Raw genomic sequence first — 27,487 nt, forward strand, 5'->3', positions numbered from 1 at the left:
ACACAAAGTGGCAGGAGTGCTGTGACTCGGGGAGAACTGAGAGGGACCAATTCTCCAATGCATCACAGCCTAAAAAAAAATGTGGATCTTGTGAAACTTTCTGGAACAGGACATGATCAAGCCAAGGATGATGACTGTGTGTGTGTGTGTGTGTTAGATGCAGGGTGTCAAGATTTTAGGCAGCAACTGAGCGTTCTGAAAGTTTGAAGAGTCGGGTACATGCTTTTGAATGTATTAAAATGGAGGACCCATCAAGCTTTCAGCTGCCCACCCCAATGCAAGAGCTCACTCTTGTTCATCAGGCACACAGTGGAAATATCCAAGGCAGAATGCGCTGGTCCAACAGGAGTTATTTATTGTCAGTGACTCTATTCTCAGGGAGACGGGTAATATACTGTGTAAAAAGGATAGTTGGGTTAGGACCAGGGTATGTATGCCAGAGGCAAAAGTTGATGATATTGTAGAGCAGATATCATCTTTCAAGAGCACAAAGGTTGATATTGTTGTACATGTTGGCACTAATGACATTAAGAGTAGGAGATCTGCAGACTTACTTAACAAGTACAGCTCAATATTGAAAAAAGTTGTGAGTTAGGGTTAAATTTGAAAGTGTCTGCAATTCTGCCCAGACACGATAGGAGAGTATGTGATGAGAGCCTTGTAGATCAATTCAGCCCTGGAGAGATTGTGCAAGGCTCAAGGGGTAGAATTTTTCTCAGCTTGGTCTGTGCTTGTTAACAGGAGAGACTGCTTCTACAGGGATAGGATACACTTAAATAGAAGGGGGTGCAAGAATATTTGCTGATGCTATCGTGGCAGGTGGGTGGAAAAACTGCTAGCTTGGGGGGGGATTCACAGACTAAAAGATTAACAGTAGCTGCAGGCAGAAGTCAAAGTGATTCTTGAACTGCTTCTATTAGAATGGAGAGTGGGGTTTTCAGGGAATGGTGGGGGTCATAACGAAACAAATAAATACATTGGTTGTTTTAGGGTAACTAAGATTAAGAATAGGAGCATGTATACTTTCATTTACACTAACACTAATGCTAGGAGTATAGTTAATAAATTTGATGAACTTGAAGTGCTGGTCAAGACATCAAAGGCGGATGTTGTTGGGATATCAGAGACATGGTGTCACACAGATATAAGCAATGCAGAATTGGAATTTGGAGAGCACAATGTGTACAAGAAGGACAGCCAGGATAGGAAGGGAGGAGGCAAATTCTAAATGAGAAGCATTTAAGGAAGTAATCGTGGAAGCTACAACACTTTTCATATCAATTAAGAAATACTGTTCAAAGTTTAGGCGTTAGATGAACTAATGAGACTCATGGCAGAGAAGAAAAATGCATGGGATGCATATAAATTATCAGGCAACACAGACTAATTCGTGGACTAATGTTATTAGTGGAGTCCCCCAAGGTTTGGTGTTGGGTCCACTGTTGTTTTATATATTTATCAATGATATTAATGAAAGTATATCAGGCTTAATGTTGAAGTTTGCAGATGATACAAAGGTTGGCAGGGTTGTAATGACAGTAATGGCAGCGTGCTACTGCAATAGGATCTAGAAAAGTTGGGCAGATGGGCTGAGAAGTGGCAACTGAAGTTGTACACAATTGTAGAATAGATGTGTAGAAATTTGCCTTTTGCCAGTGGATTTTTGATTGCTGGAACTAACTTCCATCTCTTGTTGTGGAAGTTGATAGCTTAAATAAATTCAAGGAGGAACTGGACAAATGTTTAGGGGGAATGGATGTGAGAAATGTTTTTTTTTTTTTTTTTTGCTGATGCTACATAAGCTTGCTTTCTTGCATCACATGCCTCTATGAGAGCTTAAAGAGCAGGATGGATGCCCTTGAAGGAACTGAATTGGGAGCCCATCAAGCTCTCAGCTGCCCACCTTAATACCTGAGATTATATTTGTGCATCAGGTAATGCAGAGGCAATCTCCAAAATAGAATGCACTGGTCAAAGTTATTGTCAGCAATTGAACTGTTTGATGAAATGAAACATTCAATTGTTAACAGCCAGTGGCTGTAGTTTTTCATTTTTATGTTCAGTTTGAATCTACTCTCTGCCAAAAACAAAGTGTTTAGTCATGGCATCAACATCTCAAAAAAGCCTTTCTGATGAAAAATCTGAGAAACTGCCAGAAATTTCTGGTTCAGAATTTGACTTAATTTTGTCCGATAATGAAGATGATGTTATTTTCAATCCCGATGATGTATCTTGCAGATGACGACCTGGCAACCAATGCTGGTGTTGCTTCATCTCATTTAAGAACTTCTTCAAAGTGTTGAGCGTAGTGGATTTCATTTATTCACTGACCGATTTTACATTAGTATTCACTAGCAGTAGAACTACATAGATTGAATATATACACCTAATAGGCACTGGTATGAGAAACAGGAAAGGTTTACCATTAGAGATCAAGACGATAAAGAAAACTGAAAAACGTTGAGTTGTTGGTTTCCAAAAGGAGGATACAGTTCAAGTGATGATATGGAAAGACAAAATGAACTGTACTTATGCTTTCTACTTTCTCTGATACCCAAACTATAATAACAAAAGGAATGGTAAAAGGAAGTTAAATCTTACAGATTGAAAAGGCAGTTGCTATTTGTGAATATACAAAAAATATGGGAAATGTTGACAGAGCTGCCCATTGCTGTATGTATTATTCCTTCACTTGGAATTGATAAAATTGTGGATAAAGTTGTTTTTCTGGCTATAAGAAGTCTCAATTGCGAATAGCCTCATCTTGATGAAGGTGGCAGAACCACCACCTCAAAAAAACCTTTGTTACAAGCAGTTTCGAAACACGTTGCTTGTTCAGCTAGTAGGAGATGTCCAAAATAAAAAATGTCCTTTCCAGAAAAAGGCCATTAAGTTCAAATGCCAAAAAGAGGTTGAATGGCTATTCTCATTTCTCATTTTGTGATGAAACAAGAAAATTCAAGTAAGAAGGAAGACTGTGCAGTATGTAGTGACAGGAGGGTTAGCAGTGGAAGAAAGTTTGGTATTATGAAACATGCTCCAGAAAACTAGGATCACATCATGTAAACTCAAAAATAAATAATGTCTGAAGAGCTCGTATTCAGTATTCTTTTTTTTTTTCCTCCCTTGCTGGACTGGAATGGAATTTCTGAACAGCAGAAATAATGCTGGACCACAAGGGTTAAAAGTAGATCTCAGGACTTACATAACAAGTAGAGGTCAACGATGAAAAAAAGCCACGAGTTAGGATTAAATTTGAAAGTGTCTGCAATTCTTCCCAAAAACAATATGAGAGAGTACACAATGAGAGACTTTGCAATTAGTTCAGTCCTAGAGAGAATGTTTCTAAAGGAATGGTACTACAAGAGTGAAAGTGATTCTTGCACTGCTTCTATTAGAAAATGCAGCAACCTGGTAAGCAAAGTGTCAAGGATTTCAAGGCCAGCTGCTGGTCCTCATGGAACAAGCAAATACATGGAGTGTGTTAGGGTGGCTGAGTATACATGCACTTGTAGAACAGGTGCATGTATACTTGCATGTACACTAATGCTAGGAGCAAAGTAAATAAACTTGATGAATTAGAAGTAATGGTTAAGTCATCAAATGCAGATATTGCAGGGATATCACAGATGGGATACCACTCAGACATAATGGATGCAAATTGAATATGGGGAGTAAAATATGTTCAGAAAAGACACAGAACAGGAAGAGAGGGGATTATGAACTTAATTAAGAAGCATATTACATCTAAAGCAGTGCATTCAGCCAACATGGACAGCCAATGAAATGTTCAGTCAATATGGTGAGATAAGCACTGGGAAAACAAAAATGAGGGTAGGAGTGTATTAGTATTAGCAAATGATGCAAGAAATCAAGCTTATAAAGCATCAGCCAAAAAAAAAAGCCTTCCCACATCATGTGTCCATCATTTCCAATAATTTCTCTAGTTATACATTCAATTTAATCAGACCACCCACTTCCATAACAGATGGAAGTTACTTCTAACAATAAGCCACCCGCTGGCTGAAGGCAAACTTCCGCATTTCTATCCTGCAACCGTCTGCCTGCCCTCAATTCGAATTTATGTCCCTTTTGTGTGTAATCTGAACAAGAGGAGGGATTCCATCAGCACTAAGCTTGCTCAATTCATTCAATGCCTTAAACAACTCAATCAGATCACCTCACAGGTCCCTAATTTCCAGACGCTGCAATCTGCAAAACTGAAGCCTTTTATTAAGAACCCTTTTGTTCCAGTCATTAATCTCGTTGCCTTTCTCTGCACCCACTCCAGCAGATGTTCATCCTTCCTAAAATGAGGCTATTGGACATGTATGTAGTAATCAAGATGCAGCCCAAGTACAATGGAATAATCATCTCCTTATCCCTCCTAGCAAAGTTCCTGTATATCATCAAAACACCATGAGCTGTCCTGACAGCCTGTCTGCACTGCTTAGAGAACTTCATATCTGACTACACAAATACCCCCATGTCTTTTTCATTATTTTCCACTACCGTCAGTGTAGTACTATTAGTTGGTATTACTAATATGATCAGTAGTAATCTTGGATTACCGCTGCCCATAGGCATTGCCTTATGTTACACATCAACTGCCATTTTTCAGCCCATCTGCTTAATTTTTCTAGATCTTGTTCCAGTAGCTTACCTTGATTACTGTCATTAACCACCCATTCAACCTTTGTATTATCTACAAATTTAGACATTAAGCCTTGTATACATTCATCAGCATCACTAATAAACAGAAAACAAAAATAGGTTCAGCAATTAACTCCACTAATAACATTAGTTCAGGAAGAGCAGGTGTCCGTTAATAACACATTGTCTTAGTATTAGTATTGATAGTGACAAATGATGCAAGAAAGCAAGCTTATATACAGCATCAACCAAAATAAAAACAAACAAATAAAAATTCCCTTTTCACTGATCCACCTTCTCCAATACTTTGACTAGTTCTTCCTTGAATTTATTTAAACTATCCGCTTCCATAACAATGGATGGAAGCTTGTTGCAGCAATCAACTACCCATTGGTCGAAGGCAAAATTCCACACAACATTCTGCAACCATCCTATTCTGCAACCATCCTACCTCAATTTGAATTTATGCTTCCTTATGTGTACAGTCTGAGCAAGAGGAAGAATTCTATCAGCCTTCAGTTTGCTCAAGCCATTCAAAGCCTTACACACCTCAACCATATCACCTTGCAGGTGCCTAGTTTCCAGATGTGCAATTTTGCAGAACTGAAGTCTTTCTTGGTAAGATCACCTCTTTCTTTCCCTATCCAATCTCTTTGCCTTTCTCTGCATCCTTCCTAAAATGAGGACTCCAGACCTGTATGCAGTACTCAAATGTGGCCTTACTATTGCCTTATACAATAAGGCAATATACAATAAAGCAATATACAATAAAATGTATATTGCTTTATTGTATATTAAAATAAAATAATACATCAATATCATCTATATGTATATATAGATGATATTGATGAAGATGTAACAGGCTTAATGTCCAAGTTTGCAGATGATACAAATGTTGGCAGTGTTGTTAATGACAATAATGACACTATACAAACTGAAACAGGATCTAGAAAAGTTGGACAAATGGGCTGAGAGGTGGCAACTGAAGTTTAACATTGACAAATGGAAAGTACTGCATATGGGTAGCAGTAACCCCAGAGTAATGTACCAACTGTGAAGTACTACACTCAAGGTAGTGGTGAATGAAAAGATTGGGGGATAACTATACAGTCAGATATGAAGTTTTCTGAACAGTGCAGACATGCTGCCAGAGCAGCTAATGGGGTCTTGTCAATGATATACAGGAATTTTGATAGCAGGGATAAGGACATGATTATTCCTTTGTATAAGGCAATAGTCAGGATATTATGGCTTAAGATATTATCCATAATGAGATTTCTTGAATAGAGTGGCTAATCAGGCCACATCTTGAGTACTGCATACATGTCTGAACATCTGAACACCTCATTTTAGGAAAGATGCAGGGCTGCTGGAACAAGTACAGAGAGGGGCAACGAGATTGGTGAGGGGAACAAAGGGGGTGCTCATACCAAGAAAGGCTCCAGTTCTGCAAAATGTAACCTCTGGAGACTAGGCACCTGATCTGATCGAGACTTTGAATGGTTTGAGCAAGCTCAATGCTGATGGGATTCTTTCTCCTGCTCAGATTACAAACCTAACGGGCATAAATTCAAATTGACGAAAGATGGTTGCAGAATAGATGTGTGGAAAGTTAACTTTAGCCAGCCAGCGGTTGATTGCTAGAACAAACTTCTATCTGTTGTTGTGGAAGTTGAAAGCTTAAGTAAATTCAAAGAAAAACTAGACAAACTTTTGGAGGGAATGGATAGGTGAAATGAGAAGTGGGGTTTTTTTTTGTTTTTTGGTTGATGCTATATAAGCTTGCTTTCTTGCATCACATGCCACTACTATATGCTAATGTCAACACTAGTTGCCCTAACAAGGAGTTCGAATTCACCCATTTTGTTGACAGCACTCTAGACATTACTGTAGATGCAGTTAAGACTAAACATTCTTCTACAGTTCACAACCCTTACATCTTGCTAGTGTGTGAGTAACCAACCCACAAATTGTAGTCAATATCTGGAAAGTTAAAATCCACCATTATAAGACATTCTGTTTTACTGGCTCACTATTTCTCAGTGTAGTTGTAGGTTATACTCATCGCAGTCATCAGGCCTATAACACACTCCTCCTCTCATTTTTGTTTTCTCAGTGCTTATGTCACACTAAATTGATGCAATGCTTTAGATTTTATGTGCTTCTTAACTAAGAGCATGACCTCTCCCTCCCTGTTATCGTGACTCTACTTTCTGTATGTGGAGTTGGGTGTGGATCACGCCTGGTGCCACTTGACAAGCAATACTATGTCTTTCCTGTACACATTGTACTCCCCACATCCCTTATGTCTGAGTAACACGATGTCTCTGATATCCCCACAATGTCTGAATTTGATGACTTGACGGGTACTTCAAATTCATCAAATTTATTTACTATGCGCCTAGTATTTAGTGTACATGCAAGTATACATGTCAGAGGACCTCTGAAATTCACAGTGAGCTTATCCTGATGAGTAGTTTGGTTGTCATTTGAGTTATTTTATCACAAGTAATAGGGTGATTTAAATAATCAGCTACGTAATCTTAATTTCATTTTGAAAAACTGGGGTATAGATTGTGATATAGTAAATAAGTTTTCATCTACCTGTATCTGAAGGATGAGGGATATTTAAGCAAGATTAGGATGGACCTGAAAACTTACACCTGTTTTTGGGCAGTGATTAAAACCTGAGAGAATTTTTGATGGAGAATTGGATCAATCTGTCAGGATCTGGTTTTGCACAAAAATTCTGCCAAAACTGGTTACCTAGGTTTGTTCAGGAAAGGTCAATATTCCTATTATCCTCGCAATATGTTTCATAGTGAGCAGTATTCAAAACAATGTTAGTGTATATACTGCTCTGAGGAGACTTCTAGTAGTAAAAAGGAGAGTGGTTTATATTTATATTTCCAAAAGATTTTGATTTTTTGAGCACTTATATAAGAAAGTTCTTCCTGGCAATCAAGGTTACTATGTTTAAGCTGAAAAGGCTGTTAATACTTGCAGCAGATTTTATTATCACAATTACTTAAGATAATAAATTAAGTTGCATATTGCATGAATACATATTAGGCCTGACATAGCTAAGTGGTTAGGCATGAGACTAAAATTAAAAGTTTTCACCTTTTCATTTTAGCTACTGTGTTCTCATTTTGTGGACCCCTGTGAGAATTATTATTGTGCACAGTAAAACCTTAATAAACATTGGTAAATAACAGGGATGCTGGTCCTGTGGGCTAGCAGTTACAAGTGATTGGCAAACTATGGTACCTGCTCTGATTTAGTCACTAAAGAATTGTCTTAAGGCTTCACTACCAATATTAACATATTTTCCATCATCCAGTATGATGAAAATACATGACATTTTATGAATCATATAAGAGAGAAACTAAAACTCAAATTCAATAGTTACATACTCTTAATATTTAAGCTCATAGTGATAAATAAATAAAAAAAAATTATTGCAAAATTGAAACATTTAAGTTACAAGAAATGGTAAGACTTAGATTTTATATTCATATACTTACTTGGATCCAAGAATGTCCTAAACACTGTTTTACAGTGGCTCTTTTCCTGTGTAAAATTATAACTGGTGTTAAACTTGTCTTCTAAAAATACAGTGATATACTTTTTTTAAAAATATTTTCAATTATATAATTTATTTTTCCTATGAAAAAAATTCTCAAGACTCAAGTTTTATAAAGAAATTTCAATTTAGGGAAAGAGTAAAATATTGCATAAACAATAACAGGAAATACCAATTACTGTGAGAGTATCATGCAATCCCATTTCCATCAATGAACAGCTCAATTAAACAGACAAGACTATTTACACTATTATTATATTTAATTATTATAATGCTTGTTTAAAACATTTAAGATACAAATGGAGTTTGTGCACTTACCTTTTATAAATCATATTGAAATTGTGTATACAGATCAAGTAAATGATGCAAATTAAAACATTCTCATATGCAAAAACAGGGTCATTTTAAACAGGAGGGTTCAACTATGTAACACACAGTTTGACTGCACATATATCAAGAGTATCTGAGAAATTCAGAAAAGATTCTGAATGTCCACCAAAATGGTATATCCTGATTATGGATATACCATTTTGATATATCCATAATCAGAATATATCCAAGAGACGACAGAAGTATCTCAAAGAGCTCCATAAGGTTGGTTAGGGGTAGCACTACAAGCAGATGACTTATATCTGGCCTTATATATGTCATCTTCCAGGGGTCATATTTATATAAAAAAAAATATCACTTAACCAGGTAGCATACTGTCAACTCCAAAGTAGTCCTCCTGAGAGATCATACTGAAATCCAGTGGTTCTGCTACTGCTGGTAACATTGTCAGAGGCCCTACTTTTACCATCAGTACACCAGGAAAATTTTTCAGTGCATTCTGAAAATTTTCCTAGACATCTCTCGGAAACAAGGAGTAACTGATGCAAATATGATGTTTGCAGTAACCGATGCAAATGTGATGCTAATCTCCTGTATGCTATTTTTCACATCAACTTCTAGTACCTGCTTTTACAACTTTGTAAAAATAATTTTACAAAGTTGTAAAATTTTACTATTATTATATATTAGGGCCACCCATAATTGCTTACATATACCCGTATATATATTATGTACTTATAGGTAACAGTTTTATAAATTCAAATAAGCATTATAAAAATATAATACCATCTAAAATAAAAATAAATTCTCTATTTCTACTCCAGGGTCAGCCCACAAAGGAATTCACAAGATAGAGAAAATATAATAACATTGCTGTAGTTAGCAGTTTTCTGGGCTGGAACCACAGTCTACTCAAATACTTGTACTGAGTGATTAACATTTGGTCACTCAGCTACAGTAGTATTATTTTGCATTGTTGTTCAGTGCCATGAACAGTTGTTTCTTTTGAGTTCTTAGATCATCATACTGCAAAACCAGTACAAATGAGATGTTTTAAATCATTTTGGGATACTGGGTAAAGTTCTCTGAAACCAGTACATATAGCCACTTTATTCTTTAGAAATTTAATATGGGATTTGTTTATAATACTCCCAAGCTTCCTTGAATCTCAAAAATATTCAACCATTTAGAATATCATTGAGGTCTTGGTTAATAGGATGGTGATGACAGTTAATTTCTTCACTGTTTATAGTGAATTCTGAAAGGGTTGTTTTTTTTTTGTTTTTTTTTTGATACAACTACTTTGGACATCTTATCATAAAAAAAAAATATGTTAGAAGTATATATTTATTTGTAAGTTCAACTTTGTCGCTGCTTACTTAGCCTCATCAGTTAATTTCACTTATCTTGATAGTTTTTAAAGCTGACTGATCTCCTCACTTCCAAAAAGAGACATAACTGTTCTTAGAGACTGTTTTTTCCTGACAGTTTGCATTATTTGCTAATTAGTAAACAAATGTGAAATCATTAGCTGATTCCAATTTTTCACTCCCCCAACCACCATCCAAGGTCCTACTTTATTATTATTATTATTATTAGCCATATGGTGCAAGGAAGCCTGAGGCTTATGCTGCCCTAGCCAAAAAAAAAAAAAAAAACCAAAAAAGAGAGAGAGAGAGTCATAAGTAGAAAGGAATCACCAAGAAAGAGAAGAATGATAATATCCAGCTCAGGACCCTGTTTTTGCCAAGCCCATACTCACCAGATGTGAGCCCCTGGGGTTATCGAAGAATCTTTACAAATCAGCAAATTACTGACTTTACAATTGATTAATTTATCACCTTTTAATCTAACCCTCTCCTTTTTGCCTTCACAATTGACTTTGTAACCAAATCAACACCCCAGGGACTCACATCTGGTGAGTATGGACTTGACACACCCACGGTCCTGAGCTGGATCGGATATCATCATTCTTCTCTCTCTCTCTCTCTCTCTCTCTCTCTCTCTCTCTCTCAGGGTACTTTTGGATTTTCGGCTGGTGCAGCATAAGCCTCAGGCTTCCTTGCGCCATATGGCTAATAATAATAATAAAAACCAAGCAGAATATCATAAAAATAAGAAATTAGTGTTTTCTTTGAAGTATATCCGATAACAGCTGGCAGTCCTTTTCTTTTTCATGTCACCCATCGAAGACTACTTTCTCCTCCCCACTCCCTAGAGGTCGTGCTTCATTTGTTTTACAATGGTCTCTGAATATCTTGGAGCAATTGACAAACCCTGTGGAATGACAGCCCTCCACCTTCTTCAAATGCAAACAAGCTGCCTTCAACTTTCATAAACAATATCCATCTGACGTGTCATTTTTTTTTTTTTTTTTTTGTTCACAAGTTCATAAATGAAGATCATGATTTATGACTACCCAAAACGTTGCAATCTGAACTTTATTATTAACATGCTCAACTATTTCAACTTCCCTTCCTAGTCTAATCACATTAAGCACTTCTTATAGCTGAATGACATTTCATCCCCTCCTTTTAATAGTTCCTCTCAGGTCACTTACATCTTATACCTAAAAATTTCATCACCCTAGTTGTAGATGCATGAAAGGCAGAGTACCCACAACTCTTATTTTTTAACGAATCCTTTGTTGAATCCAAAATTTCTATTCTTCTCATTCTTGTTATCCCCCCATTACCAAAGCCACTAACCCCTGGCTTTTAAACGTGAAGGGTGTTGTATACAACAATATACCTTCTGTATGCAATAAAGAGTTCTTCTTCTTTCTCTACACATGAATGTCAACCACTTATTTCTCTCTTCTGTACAGAGTTTTTATTGCATATGTTTAGATCTGGGGTAGAAATTCTACTATGCTACCACCAAGATTGGCATAAAATCTCTTCCAGGATTCTCTAGTTTGCTGTAATTCTAGTGACTAACAAGAAATCATGATCAAAGACTATAAAACTGAAGTTTCTGGGGGTCTAGAATTACATGAAGTTCACACCAATTCTGACAAATTTATCTAAAAAGCTTTCCAACACAAACAACATAATAGGTTTTCAGAATGAAGACTTAATCTTTGTTAAAGATCTACAGAAATTAAGTTTCTGTAGATTTTGCTAAAAATCAAGATCTATGTCCCAGGAGTAAGGCTCAGAAAGCAACAAAACTGTGAGAGAGAGAGAGAGTTTGTTTGTTATTTTGTTTTTAGGAGCATTAGCAACTAGGGCCATATTGCTCCGGGATATGCGGTGGTCATTCCTTGACCTTTCCGCATCCTCCGTATTTGGTGGTCACGGGCTCGAACCCCGGTCTAATCAAGAAGCGTGTGCTACGCACTGCTGCTCCTGCCCACTTGGCTACGGAGGCGCCAGAGAGAGAGAGAGAGAGAGAGAGAGAATGAACACTATATGCAACTAATAAATTCAATTAACAAGAATTGCAAGTCTCAATAGTGCTGTCTAGGCAAGTCTGAATTTCAAAATTTGACCTAAACCCATAATGAAAGTCTAATTTATGCTTTTTATTGTCTATAGTGTCAAAGATGAACTAAATCACACAACTGCAAGGTCCCATTAATGTCAGATATTTCACAGATAAACACAGTTTGAAATTAGGCATCATTAATATAAAAATCCATGAACTTATATTGTACTTACATGTACTTATATTTTGTTTAGAGTAATAATATTGTCACTATGAAAATGCAAATGTATAATACATATCCATCCTTTACCTTAACAATATACACTGAGTGATCACTAAATTATGATCACCCTTATGAAAAGTGAATGCAACCCATTGGCCACGTGAGATACGAGAGTGCGCAGTTAGTCGACATACATAGCATAGATAAGGTGTCAGTGTTTCAGTAGGTAGTAAAATTCCAAGCGTAATGGGTAAAAGGAAGGATTTATCGGACTCTGATAAAGGTTGTTTTTTGTTATTTGGTTTTTAGGAGCATTAGCAACTAAGGCCATATTGCTCTGGGGATATACGGTGGTCATTCCCTGACCTTTCCGTATCCTCCGTATTTGGTGGTTATGGGCTCGAACCCCGGTCTAATCAAGAAGCGTGTGCACGCACTGCTGCTCCTGCCCACCTGGCTACGGAGGGCCCTCTGATAAAGGACAGATTGTGGGAGCTTGACAAGCTGGTGCCTCGATTTCCCAAACAACTGAACTGTTGGGGTGTTCGAGAGCTGCCATAGTTCAAGTGTACCAGGACTGGTGTCAAAATGGTCAAACAACGACCCGACAGCAAAACTGCAAAAGACAGTGAAAGGTTGAAGTTAGAGGTGAGCGCCGGGTCCAATGCCTCATACAGGCAAACACTGTTCAAGAGCTGACTACTCAATACAGCATTGGCCAACCCGGAACAATTTTGCCATGACCATGCGTTGCATGCTCGCACGTATGGGCTATACCAGCAGAAACCCCTATGGCATCCTCTCCTAACCAAGGTTCATCGGCGTAAAAGACTCGCCTGGTGCAAAGAGCTTCCAAGTTGGACATTAGAAGACTGGAAGATGACGTGCTGGTTGGATGAGTCACATTATTTACTCTAAATGATGTAGTACAGGCATAGAAATACATCAAGACAGGTAAGTCTGCTGGTATGGATGAGATAAATGGAGAAATGCTGAAGGCTACAGGCGAGGCAGGGATAGCATGGACATACAGACTGTTCCATAAGATCTGGGATGAGAGACAGGTGCCGAAGGACTGGAAAGAAGGTTTGATCATCCCGTTGTTCAAGAAGGGGAACAGGAAAAAATGTTCCAATTATAGAGGTATCACACTGACATCACATATGAATAAGCTGTATGAGAGAGTGTTAGAGCAGAAGATAAGAGGAAACATTGAAAACAGGATGGCCGATGAACAGTAACTAGGCCTAAAACCATCTTAGATCGACGGTGGATCTAATTTTCTGCATCAGGCAACTGATGGAAAAGTGTTACGAACACAATAAAGAAATATGGATGGAATTTTTGGATATAAAGAAAGCGTTTGATGCCGTAAAGAGAGAGAAAGTGTGGGAGGTTTTGAGAAACTTGGGGATAGAGAATTGTGGAGAGAATTGAGACTACGTGCACCAATACAGTGAGCAAAGTAACAGTGGTGGAGCTGACGGAGAGCTTCAAATATCAGGTTTGAGGCAAGGAGGCATCCTGTCACCACTACTGTTCATAGCTGTCATGAATGATGTACAATGTAGAGTGGTAGAACAACTTGGACAGGACCAGATGAAAGTCATGCTCTTCGCAAATGACCTCTGCATATAGGGAGATAGCAGGGAACAAGTGCAATGGCAAGTTGATATATGGGCTAGTATGGCCAATGAATTTGGACTGGTTTTCAATCAGGAGAAGAGTGAAGTAATGGTTCTAAAGAGGAGTGGCGAGCTTGATGGATACATTACAATGGAAGGGAAACAGCTAAAAATGGTTAACAACTTCAAGTATCTAGGAAGCATCATTGTTTTGTTTGTTATTTGGTTTTTAGGAACATTAGCAACTAAGGCCATATTGCTCCGGGATATGCGGTGGTCATTCCCTGACCTTTCCGCATCCTCCATATTTGGTGGTGACAGGCTCGAACCCCGGTTTAATCAAGAAGCGTGTGCTACGCACTGCTGCTCCTTCCCACCTGGCTACAGAGGCGCACGGAAGCATCATTACAGAGACGAGTAATAGACGAAGAAATAAGTAGAAGAATACAAGCAGGTGGGAATTTCTATAGACAGACAAGAGATCTGATCTGGAACAGGAACATACCACTGAAACGTAAGAAGGCTATATATCAGGCCTATTACATACCAATTCTGACATATGCATCTGAAACTTCGACTATGAGGAAAAGGGATGAAAGCAGAATTCGGGGGCAGAAATGAGATTTGTGAGGAGCATAGCTGGAAAGACAAGACACGACAAAATCAGGAATGATGTGATTAGGGAGAGAATTCAGTTGAAAACTCCAGAATAGGACTGAAAGGTCTCGTTTGAAATGGCTTGGACATGTCAAGAGGATGAACGAGAGGCATTTGCCAAGAAGAATGTTTGATTTACAATTAAGGGACAAAAGACCAAGGGTGGCACGACATGATAAAGACCTATGTCATTAAGAGAGGAGGAAATTGGAGTGAAATCAATGACGGAGAGAAGGACACGAACAGGGCATGGTGGCGAGACTTCATACGTCGACCTGTGGAATAATAGAACGATGATAGATGATGATTTCCATGGGCACTGTTCTTTTGAATTGGCTTCTATAATTCCCATTCTCTCTTTCAAAATAGTCCAAACATGTGCCCCCACCAGCCAACATCCATTTATTGTCCGACTTCAAACTCACGGAACCAACTTTTCATCTTCCTCATTTATTCATTCAACTGCCGTTTTCTGGAACAACCTTCCTTCATACGTATTTCCTGAAAATTACAGTCTACAGAAGTTCAAGTCTAATGTCAACAAATATCTTCTTTCATCTTCTCAACCTCCAACCCAAGCATGATACTAAGTACTATAGGCTTTAATACCTCTCATGTTTGGGGTTTTCACAAAAAAAAAAAAAAAAAAAAAAGATGTGGGGACAATATTCCTCAGTAGGACAGATTTGAGATTGGTACAGAGTCAGTAGTTGTGTAAAAGAAAAGTAACACTGAAGGCAAAAGAGAAAATCCTGTTTTCTCTATGCAGAGGAAGGAATATTTGTGATGTGCTTATGCCAAGAGTGATTAGAAGCCAGGACAATCCCTAATAGAAATATGTGATCTTGTCCAGAAATCTGAATCATCAAAGTTAAGCTTAGGAGCAGCAGTCTCTTTTTTTGTGAAATATAAGACAGGACAGAGTTTTAGAAGGATAGAAATGTACCTAAGATATCTTTGTCCCCCCCCCCAATGGAAAATTAAGTAGAGATCAGTACTTTAAGGAACTGGTTGTGGATATTCGAGAAGTTGAAGCTATTTGTGCAGAGCAAGGTTTTTCAAACTAGAAAGTGGAATGCAATGTGCTATCATCGACAAAACTATAGATAGGATTTCCAGTCTGTGGAAAAAAGTCATTAATATACAACAGGAAAAAAAGAGAAAAAGAACTAATCCTTAGAGAACACTGCCATTAGTGAAAAAACAGAAGACAGAGAGCCTTCTACCATCACCTACAGTGAGTCGTCAGAGAGAAAATTAGATATCTAACTACAAAAAATATCTGGAAATCCATAAGAATGGTGCCTGTTTAGATCTTTATGCCAAACAGGATCAAAAGCCTTAAAAATATCAAGAGTAACTACTTCAGTTTTTTTCACCAAACTTTTCCATTGAATTTGTCCATAGTTGGTAATGTAAGCCAATAACACCAGTGGATTGATACTGATGGAATCCACACAGGCAGTCGCTGATCAGATGGCAGGTTTCAAGATAGTTTTTTTTTTTTTTTATGTAAACCCCAAACACTGGAGGTATTAGAACCTACAGTACTTAGTACCGTGCTTGGGTTGGAGGCTGAGAGGACGAAAGAAGATATTTGTTGACATTAGACTCGAACTTCTGTAGACTAATTTTCACGAAATACGTATGAAGAAAGGTTGTTCCAGAAAACCGCTGTTGAACGAATAAACGAGGAAGCTGAAAAGTTGGTTCTGTGAGTTTCAAGTTGGACAGTAAATGGATGTTGGCTGCACGTGTTTGGACTGTTTTGAAACAGAGAGTGGGAATTATAGAAGCCAATTCAGAAGAACAGTGTCCATGGAAGTATCTGTAGAAGAGGCATGCAGCAGTACGCCTATGAGACAGCGAGTGGAGAGACTCTGTTAGAGATGAATCGTTAATTAACCAAACTGCCCTCTTCTGAATGGAATCAAGAAGCCTGAGAAAGGTTTTCGGGACACTACCCGAGATGTGGGAACAATATTCCATGGTAGGGCGGATTTACGATTTATACAGAGTGAGCAGCTGTTTGGAAGAAAAGTAACGCCGAGAGCGAAAGAGAAAACCAAGTTTTTTAGATGCAGAGGAAGCAATATTTGTAATGTGCTTGTGCCAAGAAAGATCAGAAGTCAAGATAATCCCCAAAAGAGATATATCATTTTGCCCAGAAATCAGAGTGTCATCAAAGATAAGCATAGGAGCAGAAGAATCCTTTTTGTGAGATATAAGACAAGACTGAGTTTTGAAATCAACTAAGTTGTCTTTGCCCCACTGGAGAATTACCTGAAGATTGGCATTTAAGGAATTGGTAGCAGATTTTCGAGAAGTTGAAGCTGATTGAGCAGGGCAAGGTTTCTCAAAATGGAAAGTGGAATGCAATGTGCTATCATCGAGAAAACTATGGATAGGATTTCCAGTGAATGGAAGAAGGTCATTAAAATACAAGAGGAAAAGAGTGGGGGAAAGAACTGAACCTTGGGGGGACACCGGCATTAGTGGAGAAGTTAGAAGACAGAGAGCCATCTACCATCACCCTCAGTGAGCATTCAGAGAGAAAACTGGATAACCAATTACAAAAAACAGTTGGCAAACCATAAGATGGAAGCTTGTGTAGAAGACCTTTATGCCAAACACGATCGAAAGCCTTTGAGATGGTAAGAGCAACTACTTGTGTTTCGTTGAACCTTTGCATTGAATTAGTCCATAAATGGGTAACATAAGCCAGAATATCACTAGTGGATCGACACTGATGGAATCCATACTGGCAATCGTTGATCAGACGGGAGGTTTCTAGGTAGTTTAAGAGTTGACGGTTAATTGATTTCTCCATTACTTTAGAAAGAGTAGAAGTAATTTCAATGGGACGATAATTGGATGGGAGGGATTTGTCACCCTTTTTAGGAACTGGCAGGATATGAGCAAATATCCAAGAAGGAAAAACACCTTTGGAATAAGAAAGTGAAAAAAGGCGGCAAAGAATAGGAGTAAGTTCAAGAGCACGGGTTTTGCGAACAAGTGGAGAAATACCATTGGGACCTGGAGCTTTCTTAGCATCAAAATTCGTCAAAATCCTTCTGACATCCTTTTGACGCAAGACCACAGGTGGCATTGAATGGAGTGTGTTGGGAATGGTGGGAGGTGTTTTACCAAGATCATTAATACATGAGTTGGAAGAAAAATAGGATGCTAGCAGGTCAGCTTTATCCTTGGCTGAAGTGACAACAGAACCATCTGGTTTGGACAGAGGTGGGAGCAGAGATGGGCAAAAGTTGCGGCCAATAGCTTTGGCAAGAGACCAGAATGCTCGGCTACCATTAGGGCAAGAAGCAAGTTTTCTACTCTTAGCCTGTTCAAATTCTAGTTTGGACTGATTAATAACTGATTAATTGTTGCGAGCTTTGGTGTAAGCAGAAAATGAAACTGAAGAATTAGAAACAAGCCAATTACAACATGCAACTTTCTTCTCTTGAACAGCCTTAGCACATTTATTGGAAATCCAAGGTTTAGATAAAGGATGGGATTTTAAAGTGGAGTTTGGGATAAAGGATTCCATTCCTGCAAGAATAATTTCACTGACACGATCTGAGCAAACATTGACATCAGAAGTTTTGAAACAGTAATCCGACCACGGAAAAGAAGGAAAGAAATCTCGCAGGTCATCCCATTTTGCATTCTTGTAATGCCAAAGAACATGAGGTTGGGAATAGCCATGAGATAAAGGCTCCATTAGAAAAGAGACAATCACCAAGTTGTGATCTGAAGACCCTAAAGGACCTCTCACTTCGACCATGTACTTAGAAGGGTTGTTTGTGAGAAAAAGATCAAGCGTGTTGGTTGTATGATTAGGATTGTTCGGTATTCTTGTAGGTAAATGAACAATCTGTGCAAGGTCATTAGTAATTGCAAAAGCCTCAGCATCTCGACCAGCTGGGTCGGTGTGACTAGAAAACAGAATCCAGCAGCAGTTGTGAACATTAAAATCACCAAGGAAAATTTCCTCACTGTTAGGAAAGTTGAACTGGAGAAAGTCAAGTTGCAAAGAGAGGAAATCAAAGAGCTCCAAGTGATTAGTGGAGTTGGGAGAATGGTAGAGACAACAGATGAATTTGACACAATGAGGTAGAGAGATTTTAAGCCAGAGAAGATCAAAGAGAGGAGATTCCAAATTGCCAAGTCTGTGACAGGGAATATCAGAATGGACATAAGCACAAGTACCACCTTTGAGGCGAAAGGAATCATACAGCAAATAATTTGGGCATCTAAGATGAGCAGTAGTTGAATCAACCGATAACTGAGATTCTATCAGAAAAAGTACATGGGATTTAGCAGACTGCAAGTGGAAATGGACATCACTGAGATTAGAATTGAGACCACGTGTATTTGTGAAATGAACTAGAAAGTGTTTGGGAAGTTTAGATCTTTTCGCAGATAAGCTTACTCTATTAGTTTGACAATTCATGGTGTATTCAATAGTAAGAAAAAGTGGGTGGGACATGCTGTATGAAGTAATGAAATTTTTGGATATGGCATACACATGGTAAGAATATACCCAGATCCTTGACATAACGTGGCCTCAACAATGCTCCCCCGCATACACACTACTCAGACTCTCTGCAGTGACTATCTGGCAGAGTAGAGGTAGCAAGATTATACACTAGCTGATCCGGAAGCCTCCCAGAGAGTTACCAATAGGCTTGTTCCAGTGTACTAACTAGCGGCCAGCCTGCAAACGCTGTTTTAGAGCTGTACCCTCGAAATGTAAGGAATATTGGATCTCGCCACGATGTTCATCATAACCTCAAAAGTCATCAATCATACTGCATGATGGAAGAGATGGGGAAGGGTTGAGTTTAGGAGTTAACCGTTAATGGATTTCTCCATTTCTTTGGAAAGAGTAAAGTTATGTGCACTACGATGATAACTGGATAGGAGGGGTAACTTTATAGGAACTGGTTGGATATAAGTAAATTTCCAAGTAAAAGGAAAAACACTAGTGGAATAAGAAACTGTAAAAAGGTGATATTGAACAAGAGCAAGCTCAGGTTGCACAGCTTTTGAGAACAAGTGGAGAAATACAATCAGGACATGGAGCTTTCTTAGCATGAAGATTGTTAAAATTCTTCTGACATCCTTTTGATAGAAGATCACAGGAGGCATTAAGTAGAGTGTACTGAAAATGATATAAGGTGCTTTACCAAGCTTGTCAATATAAGGGTAGGATGCTAGCAGTTTAATTTATTTTTGGCTGAGGAGACACAAGAACCACCAGGTTTTAACAGAGGTGAGAGTATAACATGGGCAAAAGTTGCAGTCAATAGCTGTGACAAGAGACCATAATGTTCGACTACCATTTGGCCAAGAAGTATTGTTGAAAATGAATAGCTGTTACGCTGAGGATGTACTGAAAAGTTGTTGTTGTTGTTATTTGGTTTTTAGGAGCATTAGCAACTAAGGCCAAATTGCTCCGGGATATGCGGTGGTCATTCCCTGACCTTTCCGCATCCTCCGTATTTGGTGGTGACGGGCTCGAACCCCGGTCTAATCAAGAAGCGTGTGCTACGCATTGCTGCTCCTTCCCACCTGGCTACGGAGGCGCCACGTACTGAAAAGTATAAATTTTCTTGTTTATTAGAGGAATAGCAAAATGCATAATTTTTTGGTGCTATGCCATTTAAAAAAAAAAAAAATTTGCACTTTTATACAGCCTGAAAAAACAAAATAAAAAAAATCCAATTTTTTTTTCTTTTGGCAGATCAGCACAGACTAAATGAAAATAATTGGTGTTATATGCCCTTACTTTTACTTCTTATTCTACAATAAAAATTTGGACCTTCTGTGGCTCGTGGTATTGGAGATGATTTTTTTTTTTTTTTGTTCTATCATTTCTGAGTTTGAGAGCAGGACCATATCTTCCCAGGTCCATATGATCTGCACAGTAGTTACATTTACCATCCTTTCACACCATGTGGAAACAATCTGGCTTAAAATCCTGCCAAGAGGGGAAAAATTTTTATGGGCTTTTTCCAAACTGTGGGCAAGTTAGTTGGTCTCACGCAATGGCTGTATGGTTCTCTCCAGGAAACTTGGAAAAGAGTGTTGGAGGAGAGTGGGATGGGGAGGTTGAATATAATCTTAAAAAGTTGAAAAATACAGCAACATGGTATTTAAACAATAGAAATAAGAAGAATTCATAGTGTAAGTTATACATATAAAAATTGTATTACTAGAGGGCTTAAATGATAAAAAAAATAGTTGATTCGTTAACACCATACTGAAGTGCAATGAATTGGCACTATTTTCACTATTTAATTCATCTAATATAATGATCTAGTCTTCTAATGCCAAAACTTTATCAACTAATATTTTTAATAGATAAAGTTTATCTGCTAATATTTTTATTTTTTTTTGCATGAACAAAGATATTTTAATGATCAAAATGAAATTTAAACTCTCCAAATGTTGTTGTTGTTTGGTTTTTAGGAGCATTAACAACTAAGGCCATATTGCTCCAGGGATATACGGTAGTCATTCCCTAACCTTTCTGCATCCTCCGTATTTGGTGGTCATGGGCTCGAACCCCGGTCTAATCAAGAAGCGTGTGATACGCACTGCTGCTCCTGCCCACGGAGGCACGAAACTCTCCAAAAGCCAAGCATGACTGTCCTAACCAAAAACATTAAAGGCAAGCTACAGATAAGTGACTCAGGCTCAACAGATTATGCAGGAGAACTCCTCATAACTTCGAAACATTTACTTCTCATTGAATAACTGTGTATACCTGAAATTAAAAATTGCTATTGTCTTCAAATATGCTACCATTTCCTTCAAACATGGTAGAGAATTTTTTTTATCAATTTAATGTTATCATAGTATCAATTTTTATGTGCTATATTTACAGTTATATATTAAATATAATTTTATATGCATGTACAAACATGCCTGTACACAGAATATACATTTTAAATTGTATGGAGCATAACATCATAAAAAAAAAGCAAACTACAATATTTAATTAAAAAATGAGAAAATAAGGAATTTTGATATTTGAAGCATTTTAAATGTGTTTTACCTCAGCTGATAAAATAATTTACTTAATAACAACTCAGCACATTCCTTCAAATTAACTTTCATCTTGTTTATGAATGGTGAAAGCCAGAGAGCAAAATAGGAAACTGAAAAGCAATTCTGCAATCAAAAATAGTCAGGATTTGCAAGAGGCACCTGTATATACAACCAACCTACAACAATTCATAAAATTTTCATCTGGTGGCAGATGAGCAGAGGTTGCCCACTCCTGGTTTGCCATATACAATTTCACCTACTGACAAAGAAATAACGTATACTGACACCAAAAGAAATATACATAGCAATAGTAACTGGATTAAAATCAACACTTCCAAATGTTTTGAAAATGGAAACAGTTCTGTAACCATTTTTAACAATACCAAGTTTAAATGCAAGCAGTAAAAGACACTTCCCCATTTTTACAAAATGTTAAAAATTATTCTAGGAATAAGTCAACCTTAGTAATTTAGCCATACTTTTTACTAAAATGCTTGTAGTAAGATAAGGAAACAATTTTCTTAACTAAAAACTAGAAGTGTGCAAATAATTATTTTTGTTATTTTCTAATCAACAGAAAAACTTTCTGTTCATAAACCTTGGTATTCATTAGCTTAAGTAGATAAGATTACCTGCAATTTATTCCCAGGTAACAGAATTATTTAGCATTATAGCATAGTGTTTAATGCTGATTAATTATTCAGCATTAAACACTGAATTAATTGAAAATAATTTGGAATATAAAACTATGAAAAGTGAATTTTATATACACTGCCAACAAGTTATAGTTGTTAGACTGCATTCTATTAATAATGAAAGATTAAAATAATGATATCGCAAGCTAGCAAGACTTCTATGGATTTATTGTAGGATTGTTTTCTACGGCAACATGTTTGAGAGGCAACCAGAGGGAGAAAAACCCTTGATCTGATTATCAGCAGTGATCATTCATGCATTAAGAATTTGCAGACAAAGGAATCACTAGGTGACAGTGCTCACAGCGTACTGATGTGGGATTTACTTAAAGATGTAACTACTATCATGGGTAAATGGAAGGGTTTTTGTTTTCGTAAAGGTGACTACAGTGGTCTCATACAGTTTTTTTAATTCTATACAGTGCAATCAACTGATGATGTAACCAGTGGTGAATTCTAAATGGGAAGCCTTCGGGGACTTAATTTGGAGGCTACTGAGCTTTTCATATCAACTAAGAAATACTGTTCAAGGTTCAGGCCTAAATGGATGCCGGATTTATTAATGAGGCTCGTGGCAGAAAAGAAAAATGCATCAGATGCATATAAATTATCAGGCGACACAGAAGCCTACGGCAGATATAAACTAGTCTGTAATCAAGTCACAAAGGAGGTTAGGAAGGCGAAGGTAGATTATGAGAAAGCTTTGGAAAAGGACACAAATAAAAACAGCAAAGAGATCTTTACTTATGTAAAATCTAGAAGGAAGGGGATGAATCAGATTCGTCCACTTAATATAGATGGTTCGACTATTGATGATCCGGCTCAAGTAGCTGATAAATTGAATGAGTATTTTGCATCTAAATGCACACATAGTTATTGAAGGAGGGGAATGCCAGAAGTTTATCAAACTAACAGGAAGATAAGTGATTTTGTAATAACTGAGAGCAAAGTGGAGGAGCAATTGTTGAAGTTAAAACATAAAAAAGGCACCTGGAATATATCCAGTTACGGTGAGGGGGCAGCGTGGGAGGTGGGCAAACCCTTGGGCAAAGGGTTTGCACATCTCCAGTCCCCATGGGTACTGGAGATGTGCGAATGTGTCCCCAGTTCACAGGAGCGGGGGAGGTTCAGGGAGTGACATGGATGGTTATGGGCCTGTTGGTTTGGCTTCTGTTCCGGGGAGGGTGATGGAGTTGCTGGTTGGGGGATGATTGCCTAGACTGGGTGACAGTAGTGGTTCGGACGCGGTGTGGATTTGTGGGGGAGAGGTCTTGTCTGACCAGTTTGATTGGGTGCTGCGATGTGGTCGCAAGCGAGCTGGATGCAGGAAGTGGTTTTGATGTTGTGTGCTTGGATTTCGGGAGCGCTTTTGGTGCTGTTGCACATTGAGGACTGCTGTGCAGATTGGAGCAGTGTGGCGTTGAGGGCAGGTTGTTGCGGTAGATGGGGGATGGTTGGGTGGAGGGCGGCAGAGAGAGTGGTGTTGGGTGGATGCTGCTCTGCATGGACTGGTGTTATTGGCAAAGTCCTCCAGGGTTCGGTGTTGGGCCCGTTGTTGCTTTGTGTATTTGTCGGTGATGTCGATGAGGGTGTATTGGGCTTAGTGTCCAGAGTTGCGGATGGTGCAGGGGTTGGCGGGGTTGTTGGTGACAGTGTTCTGCTGCAACAAGATCTGGGGGGGCATGGACATGTGTATAGGTAAGGGCGGCACCTAGAACGTTTGTTCAACTCCGCCACGTGTCTCTGTGAAGAACAGTATCACTACAAATGGGCCAGATATGTTTGTGTGTATTCTGTGTGTGCTCTGTTGTTATGTTTTGGCCGCTTGGCTACCCAGAAGCATCAGTCACCTGGACAGATGATTCTGGGTACTCGTCCACACACAGGAAGGTGGGCCAGTCCCAGCAAAACACGTACTGTCTCAAGAGAGACTCTGACCCACCTAGTGTTGCCAGAAGGTGGGACAGATTCCTCTGGGGACCCATTCCAGAGGGAGGAGATAAAGAAAGAAGAGCCAAAAAAAAAAAAAAAAAACCACCCTTGGTGCAGTTAGGGTAAAAAAAAAAATAAATAAAAAAAAAAAATAATAATAATAATAATTAAAAAATAATAATAAATAAAATATAAATAAATAAATAAAAAATTAATTAATTAATTAATAAAAAATGTATATACAGTAAACCCCCGCTATTCGCGGTATCTGTATTCGCGGTTTCGCGTATTCGCGATCGCCGATTTAATATAAAATGAAACCTAAAAAAATGTGAATTTTAAAGCGCTGTGAATATTTTCCGCCATAAAAAACATGGGCGTGGCTAAAATTATCTTTCCCGGTCAAAACAGTGCTCAGTGGGTGGGGGGGAGAGGGGTGAAAAAATCGCGAGCGTGGATGTTTCTCGCTAATCCTTGTTCAGTATGTGTTATGCATTTGTCATGGAAGGTTTCGTCGTTTGCTTTTAATTTTATGTTTATAAATTGAATAAATTTATCAATTTATAAATTAATATGCTTACAAAAATGATGAATCTACCGTTTTGCAGTGTAAAACAGACACTTTCGAGTGTGTTAACGGAAGAAAGTGACTTTATTGTGGACAAGTTCTTTCTAATCCCTACAAAAATATGGCTACGAATAAAAAGAGAAATGTGAAAATATCAAAGAAGGTGATGACATTAGCGAATAAAATTGAATTATTAGACAAAATTTCTAATGGTAAAGTGTCTCCTCAGTGGCAAAACATAAAATCAAGGAGTCAACGGTACGATCAATCAAAAAATCGGAATAAAAAATCCGCCGTAGTGTCCGTGAAAACGCGCTAATGGTTCAAAAATTTGCTCTGTAACTAGTGATGATAAATTAGAAAAAATGGAAAAAGCTTTAAATCTGTGGATAGAAGACCGAACTCAAAATAAGATTCCATTGAGTTCACTCATCATTCGCGAAAAGGCAAAACTCCTTTATCAACACTTTAGTGAAACTGGTGATAGCACTGGCGGGATGTTTTTTTTGCTAGCAAGCAAAGGCGCTGGTTTGAAAGATATTTGTTTGAAATTTCTAATAAATATTACATTTAATATTAAATTATTTCTTATTTTCATTTCGATGCCATATGCTTGCATTTCACTATGCACTGTCTATGTACATAGTCATATTATGAAGGTACATATAATACATACATACATAGACAAAATTTTAGACTAGTTTTTCTTATATATTTCATACTTTGGAACGAAACCCCTTTATTACTATGGGAGCCATAACTCAGTATTCGCGTTTTCGGTATTCGCGACATTTCTCAGGAACGTAACCCCCGCGAATAGCGGGGGGTTTACTGTATATTAAATAATAATCAAAAATATATATTAAATAATAATGATAAAAATAATAATAAAAAATAAAGAAATAATAATAAGAAGAAAAAAACATGAAATAAATTGGCTGCACTAGGAGTGGGAACTCAAGGTAGAGTGCGTGAAGGAAAAAAAATAAAAATAATAATAATAATAAAAAAAGGGGGGGGCAGATGGACTGAGGGGTGACAGCTGAAATTTAGCATTGACAGATGCAGGTTCCTCCATGTGGGTGGCAGTGGCCCGGGAGATGTGTGCCAGCTGTATGGTGCTGCACTCTGGGAGGTGGAGATTGGGGGGGGGGACCTGGGGGTTGTTGTGCAGTTGGATATGAGGTGCTCTGAGCAGTGCAAATGGGCTGCCGGAGCAGGTCGCGGAGTTTTGTCAGTGATATGTGGGAGTTTTGCTAGCAGAGACAAGGAGGTGATTGTCCCTTTGTAAGATTGTCCCTTAAAAAGATTTTTAAGGCCATTATTTGGCTTTACAAGACTAGATCATCAAAGAAATTTAGATATTCGTGAGAAATTAAAAGTAGATAACATAGTAAATGACATAAAACGGTATCAGAAAAAAAAGGATCAGCCACATAGAAAGAATGAACCCAGACCGGATCCCAAAATTAGCCTTTAACTACAAACCTGCAGGCAAGAAAGATGTGGGCCCACCAAAACAACGATGGCAAGATCAACACCACCTCCAAGAGCTACAACGGAACAGGTCTTAAAAGACCTGAGCCAAACCAAGTTCACGATGATGATGGAAGAGATCCTGAAACTTTCATTTCCAGAATTGTTATAAGATGATGAAACATGGGTTCATCAGACCAAGCAAAAATCAATGCAAGGGAAGCACAAGGGTTCTCCCCCACCCAAAAAATTTCAGACCCAACATTCATCTGGCAAGATTATGGCCACCATTTTTTGGGACGCTGAGGGAATTTTGTTCATTCACTACTTGGAACACCTGCAGACAGTCACTGTGGAGTCATACGCATCCCTACTATACAACCTAAGGGATGTCATAAAGGAAAAACGCCATGGAAAACTTTCCAGAGGTGTGCTGCTTCTTCAGGAAAACACACCAGTGCATAGGTCACATGCTGCTGTTGTTGCTGCTGCTACTTTGAGAGACTGACTTTACAGACTTACCCAACCCCCTTACAGTGCAGATCTGGCCCCCATGACTATTTCCTGTTTCAACACCTCACAAAAAACATAGTGGATATCATCCACATACGACATCCACGTATGTGGACGATAATGAACTGAAGTCTGCTGTTTCTGTGTTCTTTGATGGACAGGACAAAGAATTTTATTTGTCTGGTATTTCCTCATTGCCAACAAAATGGAACAAATGTATTGAAGTTCAGGGGAATTACATTGAAAAATAAAAAAAGATTTTGTCTCCATCTCATTTCCTTCATAGGTAGGTATATAATTTATTGAATGCCCCTTGTAAATTAGGTCTGTAGCTGTCACAGACATTCTCTCGGATATGCCAAGCTGTGCTTGCTACCTGGGAGTCTAAAATGCTGATGGCACTGATATTCAGGTGACAATCAATTCAAGCGTACCTAATTTCGGCAAAGTCCGGTCAGTCTGTGACAGCAAAATCCTGTGCTTGCACTTTCACGATGGTGGGACTGTTAGTAACCTCGAGTATAACCCCTCATATGCAAGTCCTGAAATATGTCACATAGTACACTGTAGGTGACCACACAGGAGCGAACCAACGTAAGCAGGGTTCAAGGTGTGGCACCCACACCACACGGAGGAATGCCGCCCCTCCATGTTAACAGGCAATACTAGGTGGTAGATGTCTCTCATCAAACAGTGCAATACCATCACTTTGCTAATTGGAAACTTGAAGTGGGGAAA

At 38.3% G+C, this 27,487-nt stretch overlaps 1 protein-coding gene across 1 annotated transcript in view; it reads right to left on the reverse strand.

The window, feature by feature from the left end:
• Nucleotides 1–27,487, reverse strand: part of LOC150083332 (death-associated protein kinase 1-like) — a 574,715-nt gene that overhangs the window by 449,081 nt on the left and 98,147 nt on the right. Inside the window, exon 7 of the mRNA XM_090377188.1 lies at nt 8,181–8,226. Within this exon, the coding sequence (XP_090233314.1) occupies nt 8,181–8,226 (46 nt within the window). The remainder of the gene's footprint in view (nt 1–8,180; nt 8,227–27,487) is intronic.

Source organism: Mastigoproctus giganteus, chromosome 7, assembly GCF_048544385.1.
Source record: "Mastigoproctus giganteus isolate SK-2022 chromosome 7, ASM4854438v1, whole genome shotgun sequence".
NCBI lineage: Eukaryota > Metazoa > Arthropoda > Arachnida > Uropygi > Thelyphonidae > Mastigoproctus > Mastigoproctus giganteus.